Source organism: Etheostoma spectabile, chromosome 4, assembly GCF_008692095.1.
Source record: "Etheostoma spectabile isolate EspeVRDwgs_2016 chromosome 4, UIUC_Espe_1.0, whole genome shotgun sequence".
Classification (NCBI taxonomy): domain Eukaryota; kingdom Metazoa; phylum Chordata; class Actinopteri; order Perciformes; family Percidae; genus Etheostoma; species Etheostoma spectabile.
Genome location: NC_045736.1, coordinates 8,710,311 through 8,732,553, shown reverse-complemented (window position 1 = coordinate 8,732,553; position 22,243 = coordinate 8,710,311). Strand labels below are relative to the sequence as shown.

The following is a 22,243-nucleotide window of genomic DNA, read 5'->3' as shown; positions in this document are numbered from 1 at the left end:
ATGTCATGTTTATTAGTCTTGTACATCTTCTATTTGCGGTAACAGCTTGCTTTTTGAACAATACAATCAACAGAGCACCAGGTATTTTCAAACCTTGAAGAGCAGCCTCTTAAGTAATAATGAGAGTAAAAAATGCAGTGCATTTAAGTGAAAACCCCGATTAATTATGTATGATTAGAGGACTCTTAAAAGCTTTTGGGGGAGAAAAGAAAGAAACTACATAAACAGAACACGAAGTCCAGAATGGCTGGATGGATACGAGACGTGAAATTGTAAATGAACCTTAAGTATACAGGTGACTGCAGAATGATGAGAGATATTGTTTCTGCATGGCAGGACGCTGGCTGACCGTTTGTGTACAGGTCATGTCACACTGACTTGCAATTTGCTGTAAATAAAAGACAGGTTTTGTCCCATGTGCCAAATAAACATGTTAATGTGATTATGATGGATATAGAAAATCTTCAAATCTCCTTTCATTCATGTCAATATATACAGTAATTAGACATATGTATACACACACACACGCACACACACACACACACAGTGTGAATACAAGAGAAGATGACACTGTTTATGTTCTTGGTAGCTAGCTACATGTATGTTTGATCAAAGAATGAGTCACTGAGCAGAGGTCATTTGGAAATATTTCAGCTGGAAACACATTTAGACGTGCAGGGGATGCTATACACCCCGATAACTTTTACAGACCTCTGTTGTTCTTCTTTTATTCTTTCCTTTCCCCTCTCTTCCTCCCTGTCAGTGGCATCATGCATGTTTTCACCTCTAAAGTGATTGTACCTGATTTATATGACAGGCCTTTAACCCTGCGTGTGCTTGTCCATCAGCATCAGGCAGGAAACACCCAAGGGCATGTGTGAGCAGGACCAAATCTGGCTCTCTGTCATTCAGTGGCAGTAACCTCCAACTAGAATGCACTCCAACAAATCACATTTATTCCTGCACTATTAGGATGTGAGTCAATCGCACAAGGTGAGAAAAGCTGCAGGTTGTATGCATCCAAAAATATACTTCTACTTTTTAGCAACAATCTTACTGAATGTTTTGTTTTTGAAAAAGTATGATTTATGCATTTACTGTTATGTGAATCATGGTAATAGAGAGTTCTCTGAATGTACAACTGTCAGTTTGAAAGTCATACCATTTGGATCCAACTCTGAGCCTTAGATAAGGCCTGCAAAAATTGTTTGATAATGACAATATGAGCTTTAAATTAAAGAGTTCACTTACATGCATGGAAACATGATTTTTAAAATATTGTAATGAAGTTAAAGACTCAGTCAAAGACTCAGAGGAAGTAAACAAAACTGAATGTTGTCTCCACCTGCTGTCAGTAGATGGCAACAGAAGTGAATGTTTCAATGTTGTAATAGCCCCACTTCTTGGTCATGAATAGTACTACAGGCTAAGTTAGTTTACGTAGGGAATCCATCATGAATATTATACTACATTTAGTAAGGCTGAAACAATTCATGGATTATTTGAATTGAATAATCAATTAACTAGTTATTGAGCAAATATGCCAAACATTGTCTCCAGCTTCTGAAATGTGAGAATTTGATAATTTTCTCTGTTTGATATCATTATTTTTTTTGACGATCTTCATGATTTTAGACTGTTGGTTGCCAAAAAAAAACAAGTAACTTGAAGACATCATTTTGGGCTTCTCAGAAACTATGATGGGCATGTTTAGAATTTTCTAAAATTTTACAAACTAAATGCTTGCTTGATTAAACAAAATAATCACAAAAATCAAAATAATCTAATTGTTAGCTGAAGCCCTGATATTTATATGCTGTTGGGTAGTTTCATTTATAAAAATTGCATCATACATTGGTGTTTGTTTACCACAAACTAGCATTGCTCAAATTAAAACTGACTACTGCCACACAATTTAGGACAAACACAGTAGCCTACGTTTTTGTTTAAGTGAGCGAGCCCTTTGAGAAACATGTTTCATAACACACACTGAATTCTGCCCTCTGCGTATTGTTGATACCTTTTTTTAACTGTCTAACCACTGAATGCTAGCAATACAATTTTTATTGTAACCATGTTGTCATGGGTTAATTAAGTGGAGGAAAAAGTACAATATGTTAGTGTTTGTGTTATGTAGCCTACTGCATTGCATAAAGTAATACAAAATACATATAGACTACCCAAAGTCCTGCTCACTCTAGTACAGTAGGCTACGTACTTGTATTGCTAAATGTTATGAGTTAAACAAATAAAATTGTATCTCATTTGTTAATTACATATTCTATAATTGGTCCCTATACGCAGCTAAAGTCAATGTTTTGGAATATCTTGTCACTTGCTCATTCTCCAAAGCCAGACATAGGCTTGGATTTATGTTAAACTCAGCTGCAGAAAACGTTTGACCAACGATCTCTGTTTAGACAATGAACAAACAACACATGCTATTCGTGTATAAAAATGAACGACTAGTCTTTCTGTAGTCACCGGAAGTGGATTTTTGCAGCGATTTCAAAATAGAAGTCGTTTTACTTATAGATCACGTGACTGTGTTTACAGGCATCCGGAGAAACATGGAGGACACCGCTGGCAGTAATCCCCAATCTCTCGGATTTACAGAGAAATTAAAGTCTTGGCTCTCTTGGTCATGGACCTATGTGTGCTTCATTTGGTTCGGCATGGTGCTGATCATGATATACGTCCTGTGGAGCCCGCTGAAACTGCAGGAAACTCTCACCTCAGGTGAATTAATTTGAATGCTAGCTAGCTATTGTTAGCCTTTTGGTATCTTTCTTTAGCCGACAGCAAGCGGGAGCTGTTGTTTTGACAGTTCGGTGTCTGACTCATTCAAACACGAATAGAGGCGAATTTCTGGTTAAATTCAACTCGAGTTTTTTTTACATATCCATTGCCAGCTCCTATTTATTTCATTTTCTAACGGCAGCGTGTATTGTATGTACCCTTGTCGTAATTCGGTAATGTATTATTTTATGCTGCTTTGGTCTTTATGTCACCTGCTACTGTCTACTAGACCCACTGCCGATGGTTTTCTGTTGGCACTGACGTGCACGTTATTGCATGGTCCCAACTTCTCACAGCTCTGGTTGCATTGTGACACTATCCTGACTGTCACCTCTTCTTTCAGCCTCAGTGTTTCTGAATACACTGACCCCCAAATTCTATGTGGCTCTCACTGGAACCTCCTCTCTCATCTCTGGACTCATCCTTGTAAGTTATCACCTTAGTTATTTAGTGCATCGTAGAACATATGTTAAATAGTTAGTTACCCTTTGCATCAAAAAAATAAATGTATTTGCTAATAATGCAAATGGCATACACAACTTGCAATGGCCTCGTCCTAATTCCTAAACTCTTATTCAGGAGTCACTCATTAGACATATATGAGCGGAAGCCTTGTTTTAGAGGACCGTGTCACCATTAAATACAATACAGATATAATGTGGAACAAAAGGTGAATGAATCAGAATAATTTGGAAGCAATAAACAAACAAGAGTGTTAGCAAGGCTACGTAGATTAAGGTTAGCCAGGTGTATGCAGACATAAAAATAACATGTAATAAAAATTATAATAATAATAATGCATTTTATTTGTAATGCACTTTACATTTAAACAAATCTCAAAGTGCCACAGGTAAGATCATAAAAGCAAGGTGAAAAAACATCAGAGTAAAATATCTATAAATAGTGCGACGACATTTTTGTGCAAGGTTAAAACTCATAAGTTCTGCTAAAAATAAATGTTTTTAGTCCTTTTTTAAAAGTCTCAATAGTCTGTGGTGTCCTCAGATGGTCACGGAGTGCATTCCAAGTCCGAGGAGCGGCAGAGCAGAATGCACGATCACTCATGGTGCTGAGCTTATGTAATGTACACAATTGACAGATTTTTGTCAAAGAAGAAAAATAAAAGGTAGTACTCACTTAACAAAAATGTCAGCTGGCAAGTCCATTGTCATTACAATGACAGAGCATTGTGTCGTTTGTGTTTTATGGCAATTTGGAGAGATGTTAAATTGCACAAGATAAATAATTTCTTTGTAGCTTTGAAAGGGGGCCATGGTAGACTACGAGACTCTCTAGTTATATGATAGCAATTGTCACTAAGGGATAACTGAGTAATTGTTGTGTTATCATATACTTGTAGTGTAAAGCATGTTGTTGCCATATGTGTTCTCACCGCAGATATTTGAGTGGTGGTATTTTCGTAAATATGGGACCTCATTCATTGAACAAGTATCAGTGAGCCACCTGCGTCCTCTTCTGGGTGGAGTGGAGAGCAGCTCCACGACTGGTCTGTTTGCATCAGTTAATGGAGAGGCAGAGCCTAGGCCCAGTGTTTCAGGTAAATATGTTTATAGTACAAACTATAACAGATATAATACTATAGCAGTAATAACAATATATTTCTTTCGGTAGAGTGTAAGGTCTGGAGGAATCCTTTGAATCTGTTCAGAGGAGCAGAATACAACAGGTATGTGTGATACTACTTAAAATGGATGGTTCATAATGTGAAACTATACATAAAGATGCATACCCTCTTAAGCTTACTTTGGGGTTTGGAGAAAGACAATTTAATGTAATTCATTGTGGCAAAACTGTACACAACTGTAGCAAAACAGTTTGTGTTTTATATGTTACACTACAGGTATACCTGGGTAACAGGGAAGGAACCCTTAACATACTATGATATGAACCTGTCGGCTCAAGACCATCAGACTTTCTTCACAGGAGACACTCCGCAGTTAAGACCAGAGGATGCTGGTGAGTTAATCATATGCAAACTAAATCCCCAGTTTAATAAAAAAAAATATGAAGAAGAAAAAAAAGATATCTATTTGACTGGAAAAGATCTAAGATCAAAAATCTCTGGTTCTTTGAAAATGTTCAGAAAGAAAGGCTTTTTGTTTATGTTTTGGTGCTTTTGACTTGGACACATACAATGAAAGATGTCAAGACTGTAAGGTGGCACCTATAATAGGCTTGAGTTCATCATCTCATTTCAGTGATGCAGAAAGCCTGGAGAGAGAGAAATCCTCAAGCCAGGATCAGAGCAGCTTACCAGGCCATAGAAATGAACCATGAGTGAGTCCTACTCTTACACATTATCACACATGTTCTATATTGTCTACCTAAATACTGTATCTATAAACATATCTTTTAAATAGCATCTACTTTTGTAATGAAGTTAACATGCAAGCACTCAAAGTAAGGGTGTGCAACAAAAACAAATCTCTTCACATTCTTATTGCGATTCAAGCTCTACAGATTCAAAATCGACTCGTAGAATTCCAAAAATTTGTTTTGTAATGGCGTGCATTGTGGGAAATTAGCACCCGCCCCCATTCATTGGTGGGTACTGACTTTGCCTTGTATACCAGCCACAGTGGCGGGTGGAGTGGTTTTCAGCACTAGGCTGTGACACATATAGATGCACTGAGGTACAGACAAAAGGAAAATTATCTGTAAAAAAAAATTGGCGCCATATCCTCGGTGTTAAGAGGCCCGCCCTGGAGTCAGCAGTAGCTAGGAATGTACAAACTGTTAAGGGCAAAGTAAAGAAAAAGAGAAGGTACTTTTTAAACAGGTGGCGCATTGAAGACAAAGGTAAACGAGGGAATGGTTAGCCTTCCTTCCCGACGACCAGTCCATGCTCTGGAAAATGTAAAGAATTTGTTTGTTAGAGGAACAGCTAACCTTAAATTAGAGGCAATAAAAGACCACAAGTCATCTCATATCAAGTGCACTGCCATACAGCTGGCGAAGACGGGACCCCAGGAGCATAGTGTGGCAATAAAATATGCCTATATTAATGAAATATGAATTATTAATTCAAATAAATAATGTATTGAAGCAAATCAAAATATGCTAGTGCACTTTCTTTTATAAATTTCTATTCCAGAAAAATAGGCTGTTAAAATAGAGCATCCACCAACCACTGTGGCTGGTGGGAAAATTCCCAACCTGATGGCATGTATACTATCACATGGGAAAAGTAACTACCTTTACAAACTGAATCGTTTTTTTAAATTGAGAATCGTTTTTGATTCGTGCATCGATTTTTAATCGAATTGTGAGCCTAAAAATCGAAATCGTATTGAATTGTGACATTTTCTGAATTGTGCAGCCCTAACTCAAAGTAAGGAACTGGGATTGTCATTCATATAATGATATGGGTTTTTTATTGGCGCCTTCATACTCAAGTCAATGTCTTGATTGCATTATGTTTTGATGTGCGTGCAAATGGTATGGGCTGTTAAAAAATCTGTCCCTTTGTTTCCTACATGTGTGCAGATGTGCTGCAGCCTATGTGCTCTTAGCAGAGGAAGAAGCCACAACCATCACAGAAGCTGAGCGCCTGTTCAAAAAAGCACTAAGTATTGGTAAGAATGGATTTCAATATGCATTAAGTACTCACCCATTATACACCATGAGGCACAGTAGCAGGTAGATGCCTAGTTAGATGAGAGATCTTTCCACACCCACCTGTGATGAAGGATGTAATCACAAGTGCAGTATTCTATCAATGCTTTTCCTTCACACAAGACGTCAAAATGTAGTATGAAGTTAGGGATGTAACGGTATGAAAATTGAACCTCACAGTTATAGTGACCAAAATTGTTACGTTTTTGACATTATTGCTGTATTTTTAAAAGTGTGTTTGATGCCTTTAGCAGCAACTTTTTTCCTGCACGTTCTGCAGACAGAATAACTGTCTTCAATCAACTGTCCTTTGACATTCTTATAATAACCAGAATATGCCCATGCTTCAGACTTAGTCCTCTTAGAGGGCTGATAAATGTCCTGAGCACTGTCGTCTCCTCCTTCTGCCATGATTCCAACTTCAAGCAACGCACATTGTAGGCTACGCAGTGCGCCCGCGCGGTAACTTCAGGAGACTTGGATAAAGCTGGGAAGGATTAAACACACGGTTTCCACACCGTGGTAATCCAGCGTGATAGTAATGATATTTTAAATGAAAACGGTAATTGTTATTGTCAGCCTTTTTATCGTGGTTTACTAATCGTACATCACTATATGAAATTGTATTATACAACATATTACAATTTGATCCATGTTATTAATGTTTAAATTTCTATGGACCGATATGTGATTTGTTTGTTAAATGTCTCATATTTTCTGTTTGCCATCCACAGCAGGAAAAGATATCAACTTACTGGTGTACATTAAACGCAGACTGGCAATGTGTGCACGCAAGCTGGGACGGATTAAAGAAGCGGTGAAAATGATGAGAGATGTGAGTTGTTCTTTTTTTCATAGTAGCACCTCATAATGCTTATAACTATAGTTTGCGAATGTCCAATTACTCATGCAACGGAGTAACTGAGGCCTGTTTACTGTATTTAAAACAATGGCAGTAAAGCAGTACTAACAAATTGCATGGTTAATGTAAGATATTTTCTCTGCCCACAGTTAATGAAGGAGTTTCCACTTTTGGGAATGTTAAATATACATGAAAACCTCTTGGAGGCACTTCTAGAGCTTCAGGCATATGCTGATGTCCAAGCAGTCCTTGCCAAATATGATGGTGACGCACTTTAATCATACTATGTTTGTGCTAATAAATCAATCTTGAAAATGTATGACATATGTGACCTCAATTTCCTCCTGCCATTGTAGACATCAGCTTGCCGAAATCCGCCACTATATGCTACACATCTGCACTGTTAAAAGCACGGGCTGTATCAGATAAGTATGCGTCCCTTTGGTTAAGAACTGTTATAATATGGCTGCTCAAACAGCAGCATTTAATAACATTGGGAGCAGCAACAGTGTGTCACATGTGGTGTTCTGTCTCAGGTTCTCTCCAGAGGCAGCGTCTCGGAGAGGGCTAAGCACAGCAGAGATGAATGCTGTGGAGGCCATACACAGAGCTGTTGAGTTCAATCCACATGTGCCAAAGGTCAGTCATGAGACTAATGAGTGTCACATGGATTCTGATGGTTTTTGCGGGCCATGAATCCCATTGATCACTTAATAATGTGATATTGCGCTTGTGTCCTGTTCCACAATTGTCCACATTATTTTTTTATTTAGATCTCTGGTGTCTGATTTCCACACTCTTAATGAAATGTACTATCTGTTACAGTTCATTTTCATCCATGCAGTTGCTATGCTGCAAGTGGTTCCCATTATTTCTATATTCAGTGTGATCACGCAGGTCTCACATGCGTAGAGGTCACACGCAGAACACACTGGTAGATTGGAAAACGATCCGTCAGACACTTATACTGTATGTGAGTTATGCCAACAGTAACATGTTGTGTAGTCTACATCCTTGATGTTCCACCTCCGGAATGCTCTATTGCCGCCAGAAAATCCGCCCGATTTCACTCATTTAGGCCGGATATCCGTTGCCTTGGGCTTCCTTTGTGTTGGAATTCTAAACTCTGGTGGATTTCTGAGGACTTTGGTTAACTGATCTTCAGATCTCTGAAGGGTAAATCCAGACAGCTAGCTAGACTATCTGTCCAATCTGAGTTTTCTGTTGCACGACTAAAACAACTTTTAAACATACAAACATACGTTTCACCAAAACAAGTTTGTTCCGAGCCTATTTTGGAGCTGCACCGCTGCTTTTCTCCGATGCTTAGCACCGCCCCAAGAAAATTGTGATTGGTTTAAAGAAAGGCCAAGAAACCGGAGCAGGTTTTCCTCCCATCCTCGAATGCTATGCGGAGTAGCCAGACTCTCCTCTAGCACGTTTTGGAGGACGGTCTGGCAAAGAGAGACTACACGTGGTGCAATTTAGGAATAGAGCAGTCTTCATTCCAGACGTCCCATATACTGGCTGACCAGCAGGTGTCAGTGTAGGTCTTAATACAGGAGCTAATTTTTATCACATCAGAAGTGTCAGCTTGAGATCCTAAAGCTTGGTTTGGATGTGCATTTTTCTATTCTTTCTCAATTTCAGTAATTTAGGGAATTATTGTATTTAGTATTCATCAATTCAATACAATTAAATGGGACAACATTGTATGTTTGATGGGCACATTCGCCTAATCATCAGTTACTGTTACTAGACAGTGCAGTATTTTTTGGAATCATACGTGCATCATGTGTTTTTACAGGTGGTTTAGTTTGAATTCCACATTTGGGTCCCTATAACAGATTGGTCACAGTTTTGCATCAGAAGAGAGCAGCTCTATATACAACTGAACCAGAGATAACGTGGGACTACAATTGGGTATTTCTCTGGCCTGTCACACCAGTTCCCACAGGATTAGATGTCACACATGCACACACACAGAGTCATACACAACTAGTTGGTTGCTGCAGAGTTTTGTCTCAGTTTAGCCTTTGTATTGTGAAGGTGTTTCATCTCTTGGGCTCATTTTCTGAGAGAGAGAGAATGAGAGAGAGAATCTGTGTGAATGAGTGTGGGTGGGTGTTGCGGGGATGTTAGCCAGCACTTTGATCCAGCCTTTGATTTTAAAGTGAGGCCCTCATTTTCAATGTTTCCAACTTCTCCCTGACGGCTGCACCCAGAGGCAGCATATTCTCTACATCACGTACCCTCATCCTGTTTCTTATTCTCTCATGTTCCCTCATCCCCTGTTTGAGCCAAACAAAGAGTGTGATGTTGGCCAACCTTATGAAATTTGTAACACACCTTTCACAGAAGATTATTAGTAGGCTCATCTTTCTGCGTTTGACTGGCATCTGGTACTTACTCAGGCCTCATAACAGAGTTGTGTTACCTTTTTGACCCGCTGGATGTGAATATGTAATGGTGGGCGGGGGTTGTTGCTTTGTGTTGTCTTTCTGGCATTATGAGTGCACCTGTGATTACGGCCTTTTTAGACACGAGCTGGCCTGTTGCCCCCTTAAGTAGGATCTGCAAAGGGCTTTTTGTCCAAAAGTTCCCTAGAGCCTAATTCTGTACTTTTGTGTAGATTTGACTCTATTTTCCTCTATTTTCCTTAACATTGTAGAAACCAACCCAGGCTTAAACTAATGAATATTATATTGTGTATATTCATAAAATGTATATCAGTGTAAGGCAGCGAGAATTGTGTCAAAGGGGACTGAATAAGAAAGCCTGTGTGTGTTTGTGTTGCTATAGAAAAGCCCTAACAACGCTGACCGAATTGAACTGAGTAACGCAGCTTTGGCAAATCTGAGTCTGTGTATTTTTTAAAAATCTTTCCACCATCGTAATCGATGTACCAGTTGGCCATGGTTAAAATCGGATTGTGAAAGGACCGTAGCCCATTTTGTCCCTGGACAAGCAGGATAAATAAGTCTGGGTATAAAAAAAAGTTTCTCCCTCCACCATCACCAGCACTGACGTGCCCTCAAGCAGGACCTTTAACCCACAGACTGTGGTTGTATCAGGTAGCTTCCAGGTGTGAATGTGTGTCTGTGCGAGTTTCAATAGGGAATCTTTTAACATCATGCAAAGGTCAAAAAAGTAAGGGAAAAACCCAATGGAAAGTGGAAGTGAATGAAGGAACAATGTTGTGTGCCTGTGTTATCAAGCATGCCAAGGAGATTATAGATGAATATTATACTGGGCTACATCACATGAGCTTATTCAAACCGCTCAAAAAGCTATACACACACTAAACCCACATCCACACACACATGCTTCAGTTCTACCCACCTCCCACAAAACCCACCCTTTCCCAAACTAGGTCTCAATATAGCCCCTATTTACCTCCTTTTCTATTTTCCTCTCCTCCTCATCTTCTTGTCCTTCTCTATTAATCTTCATCCTCCTTCACCCTTTCCTCCATCTGTCTGTCTATTCCAATCAGCCTCTCCCCCTGCCAGTGGTTAAGGGACTGACAGTTTGTCAGATGCTTGGACAACTGATCAAGTGTTCCTGCTATCTGAATCTGTTGTACATTTACATTTACCACCACTTTGGTCCATACATGTTCATTTTGAAGCAGTCTGAGGGACCCAATCCCATCTACCTTGCTAGTTTACTCCACTTTGGAAGGCGGTTTCTCATCTCACCCCATTCTGGTTGACATGTTCTCAGATCGCCTGTCGAGGCTCATAAATGCAGACCGTTGCTTAGTTTACCTCTAAAACGGGCTATTTGGTTTGTAAATTGAGACAGAGCAGCAGTCCTGGGTTTGTTCCGAATTAAGATGGATAAGGTTTGAGTCAGGCAAGGCAACAGGGGTAGTTAGGAATAGCCTCATCTTGGCCCACTTTGGGATAAATGCTATAAATTGTCTGCCACTGTCCGCTGTCCTCAGTAGAGCTTGGCGTAGCTAGTAGCGTTGTTCACTGACTGCATGACATTCTTAATCTGCAACACCTGTTTTGTTTGTTTTTATTAATTCATTTTGTTCATTCACTGTACATTTGTGTGATTGTCCGGCCATTATAGAGCAACTACTAGGCTGATGTCATTGTTGCCTGCGTGTCCCATTGTGAGAAGCAAAGTGCTGCAGATTAGAATCAGAAGGCAGTTTATGAGTTATGCTCTGGGCTTATGACTGCTCAGGGATAAAAGGAGAACACATGAAACTCAATCCCTTCATCAAAGAGACGACAGGGAGTGGAGAAGCAAAGGGGGACGAGAGAGTGGGGGGGGGGAACGGCCAGCACAGAGGACTGAGGTGTCACCAGGTCTAATGCCGTGGCATGTGAGGAAGGACAGCTGAGCAGGCAGCCTCTCTAAATGGTTAATCTTAAAGCACAGAGGAACCCAGACCTACAAGTGTGCCATATACTGGCCAGTCATGATTAGCAACAGGCTAATGGGAAGTAGAAATATGTATAAAACTGTAAAATATCCAGAATAAGAAATTGGCTCGCTTACAGATTATCAAATCTGAACATTAAGATTGGGCCCTAAATTAAGATCATCTTCCTACTAATTATGCAGTTCTTCATGCATGTCCTTAATTGTTGTACCGAATGAATGAATGTATATTTTATTATCTGTATTTCTATTTTTCCATTTCGAGTACTTACAATTTCAATATTATTTATATTTTGGTTACACTTCAATATCATTTATTTAATGGTTACTTACTTTTACTATATTAATTAATTACATATCATTCAATTTTATTTCACGCCACTTACTTACATTGCAATATTTTTTGTACTATGACTACTATAATAATATATAACCTTTTATATAATGCCACTTCACATTCATTCAGTACTTTTTGCATATTGTCTGTTGTTTGTTTGCATGTTTGTTTGTTTGTTTTTTTACTGTGGAAAACTGCTGCTTTAACAAGTAAATTTCCCCATTGTGAGATGAATAGAGTATTATTATCTAATGTATGTCGTTTTTTCAATTACTGTAGTAGTTTTGCTCTGCAACAGAAAAGTGGTAGGTTTACTGGCTACTCCACACTGGTCCTGGGGGAGTAGAGGATGGTAAAAGGTTTTAAAGGTGAGAAGGATGAAGGCGGACTGTCAATTGTCTTGGCTGGAGCAGCAGGTAGAGCTGATTTAAGTAAGTCAGACAGGATAAGTAAGAGGTTCAAACCAGCAGCTTCTGGTTGTCTCTAGCTGCCGATCCTTGTAATGAATACAGGCTGTGTCAGGATTGAAAGAGAAGAGACGGGACGGTCTTTGGGAATGCTTGAGTGAAGTTAGGAGAAGTGTTCACACCTGTTTGGTGGCTGCGTGCTTGATTGAGCTTTTACCCATGAGGGTGAGAGATTCAGGAGGTGGCGAGTGAGGAACAGACAACAGAGGGGTGAGGCGGGCCTGGCAAACTGTCCGTATAGAACATAATATACAGAAATTTTATGTATACATTTTATGAATATGGCTATAGTACAGCACTGAGGTAGATGAAGCAGAAGGATAGTATTGACATGACTGACATTGCCAAACAAGCAAAACAGATTACCAGGGGTCTCAGGCTCTTATCTTGCAAGCTAAAGGAGCATGGAAGAGGGTTGAAGGAGGACAGGGATGAGCCAGGTCGTAGAGCGTGTGCTTGCTGTAATCATGAGGGTGAGAGTGGAGAAAGAGGGTAAGGCAGGGGGGAGATGGGTGAAGCAGCATGGTCTGGCTGGCTGGCTGGATGGGTGGATGGATGGCTGGCTGAGCTTGTGACCATGGAAGGGATTAGACAGGATTAGCTGTGGGGTAACCTTCCCAAAGTGTCAGTCTGAGATCCAGAGTGCTGTGAAGCTGGCCGCCTGGGAATCCAGCCCAGGGGGCCCCAGCCCCACACATGGATTTTGTTTAACACACTGGGCACCACAGACATAAAGTACATAGAGCATGTTCATCAAAGTCAACATACTCCCCTTAATGATTTATCTATGGACAGAGCTAGGCCATTACTCAAAAATATATATTGCAGACAAGCAGCACACAAGATACTTGCGTTATTTGTAGATGCTTGTTTTCGTTATTTCAGAAAGCGTACCTGTTCTATAGGTTGTAACTCTGGAATGTGGGCTTTTGTCAGCACAGTGAACCGACTGACTCACTGGGACAAACTTACATAGTAGGGGAAGAGAGGAGGGGTGAGCGGGGGATGTTACGCGTTCATGGAATGAATGTACTGTACTGTAACAATAACACATACTCAGAGAGCTTTGGGGAGCTTTTCCCTCCCACCTTGAACAATTGAAAAAATAAGGCTGTCAACAAATACCTCACATGAAGAAAATATGTTTTCAGTCTGCAGGGAGTTCACCAGACGGAATTACACAATAGAATAAGTTAAGTGGTGACGGGAGAAGATGTGAATAAAACCATTAAAGCTGCATGAATTGAATTTTGACCACAAGTGGACAGACCTTTTAAAAAAAAAAAAAAAAAACTTACATCAGCAGAATTTAGTCACCAGCACAAGAAAGCGACAATCAATTTGAGTTGCCTCTCACTCACCACCTGTTGAACGTAAGAATGCAAATACCCACTTGTATTTTAGTTGTGGTTTGGTTGCCTTAGAATACCATTTGGTCCTCTTTTGCTTGCTAAATCTTTAATTGTTTTGCCAGCATTTTGCATTCATGCAACAATACGCTGTAAGAAGAAGGAGCAGTATGACATCAAATGTCTCCAAATTTGTGCAAACGATGAACGTTGCAAATTACATGGCATTCATCTCAGCCCACATGTTTCTGGGCCAGCCATGGTGTTACCAACAATTTTACATCTGCTCACTGCCATTTTGCTGGAAATGTATTATACAATTGGCTTGTGTACTTGGTGTGAGCACCTGACTGTGGTTACAGTATGAATGAGGCCCTGTTGGCAAGAGCCACTAAGACTCAACTATGCTGAAGCACATAGAATTTCGCAAAGAAAACTATTGATCCCACTGTAGCTGAATGCTGATTTTAAAGGCTGAGAAATCAGAGTTAAAACAAAAATTCTAAAGGCACTGCACATTATCACAGGTTTTACAGCAGTATAATGTGCACCTATACTTAACACTTCCGCTATTCTTTACCATGTTCAGGAGGCAAAAAGCATTAAGGCGTTGTGCTGTATTCTTACCTGAAGTCTTGTATTTCTTCCTCTTCCTGTCTGCAGTACTTATTAGAGATGAAGAGCCTGATCCTCCCTCCAGAGCACATCTTGAAGAGGGGTGACAGCGAGGCAGTGGCATATGCTTTCTTCCACCTGCAGCACTGGAAGAGGGCAGAAGGAGCCTTAAACCTACTACACTGCACCTGGGAGGGCAGTAAGTATCAATATTACTTCTTCTATTGAATATAACTGCTTTGCATATGAAGTTTTTTTTGTTTTATGTAAATGATTTGTTGTTTTTGAAATTCTTATTTTATTTCTTTCTTTTCAAAGTGAATAGACCTCCATTCTGTGTATGTTCAGAAGTCACTATTATATAGTACTTCAATAGAGACTCTTCCTTGTATGCTGCTTGTCATTTTTATAATTGTTGTGTCATAGGTCATATATGCACAGCACACCCACGAATACGTTACTTGTGATTATACGAGGATTAGATCATTGCTCACACGAAGCACAGGAAGAATGTTATTGTAATCTTTAGGCTATTAGTATCTTGTCACGCTGTAAAATATTTTGCTACTGCTAAAGTTATTTACTGAAAATGGTGTTTAAGTCCTACTTGTTCTGTTATTATTCAATTTCCTATTTGCGCCTGTGTGTGTCTTTACAGCCTTTAGGATAATTCCCTACCCACTGGAGAAGGGTCACCTGTTTTACCCCTACCCAGGATGCACAGAAACAGCAGATAGGGAACTGCTGCCCTGTAAGTACAATAGCCAAAGCTTACGTATGTGCAGTCCATTAGAGCTGTGGGAGGTAGAATTTGAAATAGAGTGGGACATCCTCCTGCAGCTCTCTCCCTCTTGCCGCTCGGTTCAGCTCCACCCATCAGGCGCAGAGCTTCATACACTAACCTTTACGAGTACTGATCATTCATTTCATCCCGCAACAATTCTATAAGAAAGCCCCCCTTTTTTTCTTTTCTAAAGCCCTACCATAAGAGATTCAATCTAATTTTATTAATAGTGTCAAATCATAACAGATGTTATCTCGGGCCACTTTACGGATAGAGTAGTAGGTCTAGACCACACTCAGACAACCGACAACTCCCACAAGAGCATGCTTTTTTTTCGTGTCTTCACAGCAAATGTCCGCACGCTGGAAAATAAACACGACTATAGTTTTATACAATTTTGTTCCTTTATGTACTGTTTAGAGATGAATGACAATAAAGTCTCTTAACTAATAGTTTTGCTGGAGCCGTGAGTCTTTGGTTACTGTAACCAGAACTTTTATCGAAGGAACATGCCCACACAGTTGCAGAACAGCCAATAGAAACATTCTCTCTTTCTTAAACGACCTTTGATTGGCTAAAGTCTGCCTTGGAGGCTAGATTTTCTAAAGCCTGAAAACAGCTAAGAAGGAGGTGCAGAAGTCTAGTTTTCTCTCAGACCACTTGAATTTCAATATGCTGAAAGATTACTATGGTTTTTGTTCCCAATGACTCCAAAATGAAGTGCTAACCCCAGCTTTAATGTGCCTAGTTGCTCCTAATTTGATTGTGTAATTAGTCATCTTCTCACTATTTAAACCCCATGTCTCTTCAAAATGCTTCATATTTTCTTATCTGCACTGGTTATGCCTGTCTTGCTCCCTTTTTGCTGAGCGTTCTCATTTTTGCTCCAGCTTTCCACGAGGTGTCTGTGTACCCAAAGAAAGAGCTTCCCTTCTTCATCCTCTTCACAGCAGGCCTTTGCTCCTTCACTGCCATGCTGGCCATGCTCACACATCAGTTCCCGGAGCTCATGGGTGTTTTTGCCAAAGCAGTAAGTACTTCAACTCACACATCTCAATTTCATTACAAGAGTTGCTGTTGTAGTCCGTTCAAAACATGCCTGGTCAGAACGGGCTGATCACTTGGCCTCTGGCATTCCTGCTTTCAGCTTTCTCAAGAACAGCTAACCCAAACAACTTTACACTCGACACAGCACTTCCTTGGGTCTTGAGCAAGACACCTGCCATGACATAGTTGTGTCTCCTAGCAATGCTAGACTATACGCATAATTCACAGCTAGTTTCTTGGGACCAGGCTATTTCAAAAGTGTTCATTCCGAAAGTTAAATTGCTACATCAGAACATCTCCTGTCTCTTTGGTCTCTCTTTCTTCAGCTGTTCTTGAATGTAATGTAGCAAGTGACATGCAGCGAGCTGTACCCAGCATGTTGTTCGGTGGTGTAACAGTTAATGTTGGCCCGTAGATCTCAAGAGCTCACAATCGACACAGCCCTTCCTTTGGCCCTTAGCCATACACCCACCAAGTGTGAAATCATTTGGATAAATGGTTGTCGAGAAAATTGAAGGACAGACATACAGTAAAGGAGACTGTTTCCATTTAAATTAGATGTTGTTTTTAACCTGAACCTTTTAACCCCTGTGGTAATTGCTGCCTTCCATCACTTTCAGTATCACTGGAGGCTCACGGAAGTTGTAGGCCTATGAAATCTGTGCATCCCATCAAAACAAGCTGTAGCCCAAATTAAGCTATCAGTGACCACAGCTGAATAATGCAAGCTTAGCGCCATAGCAAACATAACAGTGTAGCTTACTGCCTTAAAGTTTCAGAAACTTTGAATGCGTGCATGGTTTCCTCTTGCTGTTTATTTATTTTAGAAGTGTTGTGTTATCCGTTTTAGCCAATTTGGCAAATCCTTACTTTGGCTAATCCTTTGTTTATGGTTGCCCTGTTTATTAGGGCATGCCTTACATAGACTTGTAGCAAAAACAAGACCACAGAGGACATCTAGTGCTCTTTCTTTTGTTATGGGAAAGATTGGGGGCAGATAGGATTTATACAGCAGCCCTGGTAAGCCTGGTTTGTGTAATGTTCAGAGGGAGTGCATGAAAACCATTGAGGGAGGAGCACAGAGGGCCTCACTGCCTTCTGAGGAAAAACAGATTTCTCTGAATCTGCTGCTCTTGAACAGAAGATCCAAGCAAGGCCAGACAGGGATGATGGTGGCAGTCGGCCTTTCCTTTTATTTATGTATACCAAACATGTATAGCATAGTCGTTTGGATATGTTTCATGTATTGAATTGGTTTAGAGGGGTACTTCATTTGCACTTGTCTGGCCAGGCTGATATGTCCACTTATGCTTCACTTCAAGCTCACCTCATGTCATTTCAGAGAGAAACCGGATTGTAATATTTTAGAGGACATTTTACTAGCTACTAGTAACATGTGCTTTTTAAATGCTTCATCATACACAAACTTTATAGCCTAGATCTTAATCTTAGATCTAAGTGGATATACTGTATGCCCTGCTCATAGAAAGTGAGTGTTAGAGTTGCTCCCTCTAGGTTCTAAGTATGAGTAATTCTAAGTTTCGGTAGATTTGTTATGAAGCAGCTGTGACTTAGTGGTAGAGCGGTTGCCTGGCGGTTGCCTGGTTCGAATGTTGGTGGTTTGACCCTTGTCCCTGCATGTGGAAGTGTCCTTGGGCAAGTCCTTGGTGGTTCGAACCCTGTCCCTGCATATGGAAGCGTCCTTGGGCAAGACACTGAACCCTGTGTTCCCCCCCACCCCCATGCCGCGCCATCGCGTAAATGTGTGTGAATGTTTATCTGATGAGCAGGTGGCACCTTGTACGGCGGTGCCACCTGCTCATGAATGTATGTATGAATGTGTGTGAATGATGAATGGTTCCTGTACCTAGTCGATAAGACTACATTACAATAGAAAAATAGCCCATTTATATTGCTGCTGTTTTATAACTGACAGCAGAAAATAACATTTTTAAAATATGCGGCATTGCCCTGTTGCAACTCAAATGTGATTTGCATCTGTACTGCATCCTGTCACCTGAACAATAGCTTTATGGTGCATTAAAGTGTTCGTTTAAATGTAACTTAATCTTTTCAGGGCAGTACTTTCTCATTCTTTTTTGTTTCTTTTGAATCATATTTTTGTAAATGTATTACCTCTGGCTTTGAGACAGAATATATAAGTTCCATAACATTGCATTTCATGTGTTTTACTCCAAAATTAACTAAGATTTGGTGGGAAGAGGTTTTACTGGCATTCAACTGAAGACTCATTCTGCTTTTTTTCTCTTTCTCTTTCAGTTCTTCAGCACACTCTTTGCACCCCTGGGTTTCTTCGCAGACAAGATGGAAAGCTTCATGCCGTCCAGTTTTTGGCACCAGCTGACTCGAATCTGACCCCATCTCTCTCACACACACACACACACACACACACACACACACACACACACACACACACACACACACACACACACACATACATACACTCACGCACAGACACAAATATACACACACTCCAAACCCTCGGACAAAAAGTGTTTGCTCTCCTGTCTTCAGCATTACTGTCCACTTGCTGCATTGTCACTGATTATGTTGGCTGAGGTTGTATCAACATGGCAATATCACTCTAAAGATGCTCTCCCACACTGTTCCAACAGCCACAGTTTTTCCAAGAGCACATTTAGTGAATACCATTTGCAATGATTACACAGGGTCGTTCATTAGCCATGATGTTAGCACTGGGCAAATTCAAGTTTTTGTGTATCCCACAAAGCGTTGCTGCATATATTTGGTGCAAAAATCTAATTAGGAATTCAATAGAGGCACTTCTCTGCTCCATCACAATAATAAAGTCAATTAAATCATGAAAAAAGCATGTTTTTAACACATCTCTGACTACTGTCAGATGAGTTATAAACAGAAAAGACAAACAACAATGTACGTTATGTACATTAAGGATGTTTATTAGAATGTGTTCACTGATATAACCCTGTTTATTTATTTATTAGTATCACAAAAGATACTATTGGGTATTTGGGATGGGAACCTATGTGACCTATATCAACCTTTTAAGTGTCCCGCAGACATCCAGTGGGGAAGATTTAAACATCTGTGGGAAAAGGGGAAAAAAGCTGTGATTTACAGCTTCAAAGTGCCTGCAGTGTATACAACGCCTCTGCAGTTTCACAGTTGTTACTATGGCATGACACCCCAGCACTACATCACTGGGGCAACCGCCACCCTTGCAACATCCAAATGTAAATGGCATCATCACTGGTCACAGTTAGGCCTGTCATGGCGTCACTCATTTCTGCTGATTGCACCACAGTGTGTCAAACACCAAACAAAAATGAAAGAGGCAGACATTGCCATAGTCATGCAGAGAATTAACCGGCACAGGCAACCTAACAATAGCTGTAATACATGATGTTACAGTAGTTCTAAATAAACAGACAAGCCCACAGAGAAGCATTTGGTAATAGGGGACAAAAGGTACAGACGCACACAGACATAATGTACAAAGCAAGCTATTATTTTACTCCGTATGTACAAAATCACTTGCTTTGCCTTTGACTGTGTCTGTTCATTGTGTTGATTCTTCTATAACTGGTTTAGTTCTGACATTTTTTTTTCTCCCTCATCTCTGTTTCATCAAACTAAAGATGCCAGCTTCAGCTCGTTGTAAAGTTTAATGTAAAAACTAACCGGTAATGTAATAACCTGTCCGAAACAAATGTGCCTGGTTCTAAATCGTAAAAAAGCCTGTACATGTGATATATAATCCTATTATCGGTGTAAAACGTTATGATTGACACATAACAACACTTAGTTGTTGATGATGAGAACATAATGCAACATCATCCAACATTTTATTATATTAATAGGTTTACTTAATTTTAAACCACTCAAACCGTAATTGTTGACTTTATTTTGTCAATTGGCTACTACAACAACATCTACTTTACACCAAAATCTACTGTAAAAAACGACTCTTCACTCTACTTTTAATAATAAAATGTGATAATGAAGTGCCTTTTAGTACATCACAATAGTTAAACAAACCAATTTGGAATTTACTGCACCTACAGTATTAATGTCAGGTTTAGTGGCAACTCTGTTCAGCTTTGATGGATTCAATTAAATACACAGACACCTTCAGAAACTGTAATTTATAACAGAACTGTTGATGTTTTATTATATTTTTAATAACCCCGGGCTACTCTTCAGATTCAGTTTTGCATCTCACTTCATGGTCTGTAATAAGTCTGTTTCAATTTCTGACACTTGAAATGTGAAATTTTAAAGTGCGCAAACAAAATATAAAGGGTACATGCTGAAGACAGAAGACTGTTTAAAATATTGTAACTACCCTTGGATGAATTTGAAGGCAAAACTTACAATAAATGTCTTTCAGTGCAACTAACTTGTGATTTTTTGTGATATTGTTGTTACAATGCTGAATTCATATTTTCTAAGTGAACGTGTACTGAATATGTCACTTTAGTTGCAAGTACCTGTTTTAGACAAGACAGACAGGGCTGTTAACAAATTTTGGTTAGTTCAAAAACAATTTTTCACATGAAATGGGGGACATATTTGAGTACTTTCCTTCTTCACTATGGATCCAATTCCCCTTCATATTTTAAAACCCCAACTGTATTGATGGGGAGTTAGTATCTTGTTTAAGGACAAAATACTCACTCTGCCACCCTGCCACTTCTCCTGGACTGTATAATGCCAAGAGCCATCCTTATGATTACACCACTCCACTACCATCAGCAGATTCTTTTATGTGGCATGATCCCAGTGAACCATTTGGTGCCATAATCATACTCCATACACTCACGCTCAAGTGGCAAACAGCAGTAATGAAAATCAAGTGTTTGCTCTTAGTGCCAGAGTGCGGTTTCCTACTCCCTGTTGAAACGTGAATTGTTCACTGACCTCCGGAGTCAACTAACAGGTGGTGTAGACAGAGAGTATTTTAATTAAGTTTAATTTTATCTCTTTGTGTCCTTAATGATAATAAGAGATGTTTAGGGCATTTACAATATAAGGCCATATCCAGTAGGGTTTGTAAGAAAGATGAAATGCTAAAAGGATGATTTGGAGCATATATACTTGTGTGGTAAAGCCTCGCAAGTGGAAAATGATGTCCCATACAGACACGCAAAAACTTTGACCCAATTGACCCACTAAAAAAAGAGTTCTAATGTGGTAATGCCATGCTGCCAGCCCATTGAGCTTACGAATTAATGAACGCTTGATGCCTGGGATCTTTGCCAAGTGTGTCCCTGAAGGTTTCATACAGTGTTGGACTAATCTCCTAAAACATCTGCCGCCAGAATAAAAAAAAAAAAACAATTCTCACATAGGTAGTGTTATGTCTGTCCCTTGGTCTGTTTATGTGTGTAGCTCACAGATTTATCCTTATGAGAATTCGAACTGTGTAATTATGAGATATTTCATGTAGTTGGGTTTAGTCCCCTGATGACCACCCAGTGAGTTAACAATCAACAGCTATGAAACTTTAGACTGCAATGACTCGGTCATGAAAAACTACCAGGTAGGTGACATTATTTGTGAGGCCATCCATCTCTAAATAGAGTTTTGAGCTGGTTCAGGCAGAAGTACATTTCTGTTATTGTGTTTATCTTGTATTACGTAGGGCATTTTATTTTGGTATTGTTTTAATTGTCTGGTATTACTCCTGAAATGTTCCAATCCTGGTCCTACCATTTAAAGCACTATATTTTGAAAAAAAATCTGTATTAAAAGTTTTTAGGTATTATTATTATTAATAGTATTATTATGACCATGACCAAACACAAATCAAGCACACCCCTTGGTGATAGGGCGGGCTATTTAAACTGTCAGTGCCCTTCCCACTGGTTTGGTGTTTGAGCTACTAGCTAGCTAGCCTGCTGCTAACATTGCTAGTTTGCTAACATCTCCGAATCCACTTGT

At 39.7% G+C, this 22,243-nt stretch overlaps 1 protein-coding gene and 1 long non-coding RNA gene across 2 annotated transcripts; one reads left to right on the top strand and one right to left on the bottom strand.

Moving 5' to 3' along the window:
* Nucleotides 1-2,528: 2,528 nt before the first annotated feature.
* st7l (suppression of tumorigenicity 7 like) lies at nucleotides 2,529-20,695 on the top strand. Its single transcript, XM_032514055.1, has 15 exons — nucleotides 2,529-2,739; nucleotides 3,143-3,225; nucleotides 4,198-4,357; nucleotides 4,432-4,486; nucleotides 4,661-4,776; nucleotides 5,019-5,097; nucleotides 6,307-6,395; nucleotides 7,170-7,270; nucleotides 7,447-7,561; nucleotides 7,654-7,726; nucleotides 7,834-7,936; nucleotides 14,515-14,665; nucleotides 15,125-15,217; nucleotides 16,141-16,280; nucleotides 18,578-20,695. The coding sequence occupies exons 1-15, from the start codon at nucleotides 2,571-2,573 to the stop codon at nucleotides 18,671-18,673; spliced, it is 1,623 nt and encodes a 540-aa protein (XP_032369946.1). The 5' UTR covers nucleotides 2,529-2,570; the 3' UTR covers nucleotides 18,674-20,695.
* Nucleotides 5,451-12,255, bottom strand: LOC116688208 (uncharacterized). Its single transcript, XR_004331733.1, has 3 exons — nucleotides 12,243-12,255; nucleotides 6,022-6,024; nucleotides 5,451-5,587 (listed from the first exon to the last, which is right to left on the bottom strand). It is a non-coding gene; the product is annotated as an uncharacterized LOC116688208 (long non-coding RNA).
* Nucleotides 20,696-22,243: the final 1,548 nt, after the last annotated feature.

Bases quoted from the DNA above. Each gene is read 5' to 3' on its own strand.
- st7l (XM_032514055.1), top strand. From the start codon at position 2,571: ATGGAGGACACCGCTGGCAGTAATCCCCAATCTCTCGGATTTACAGAG. The intron at 6,396-7,169 runs GTAAGAATGGAT...TGCCATCCACAG, and splicing joins CAAAAAAGCACTAAGTATTG to CAGGAAAAGATATCAACTTA. The intron at 16,281-18,577 runs GTAAGTACTTCA...TTTCTCTTTCAG, and splicing joins TGGGTGTTTTTGCCAAAGCA to TTCTTCAGCACACTCTTTGC.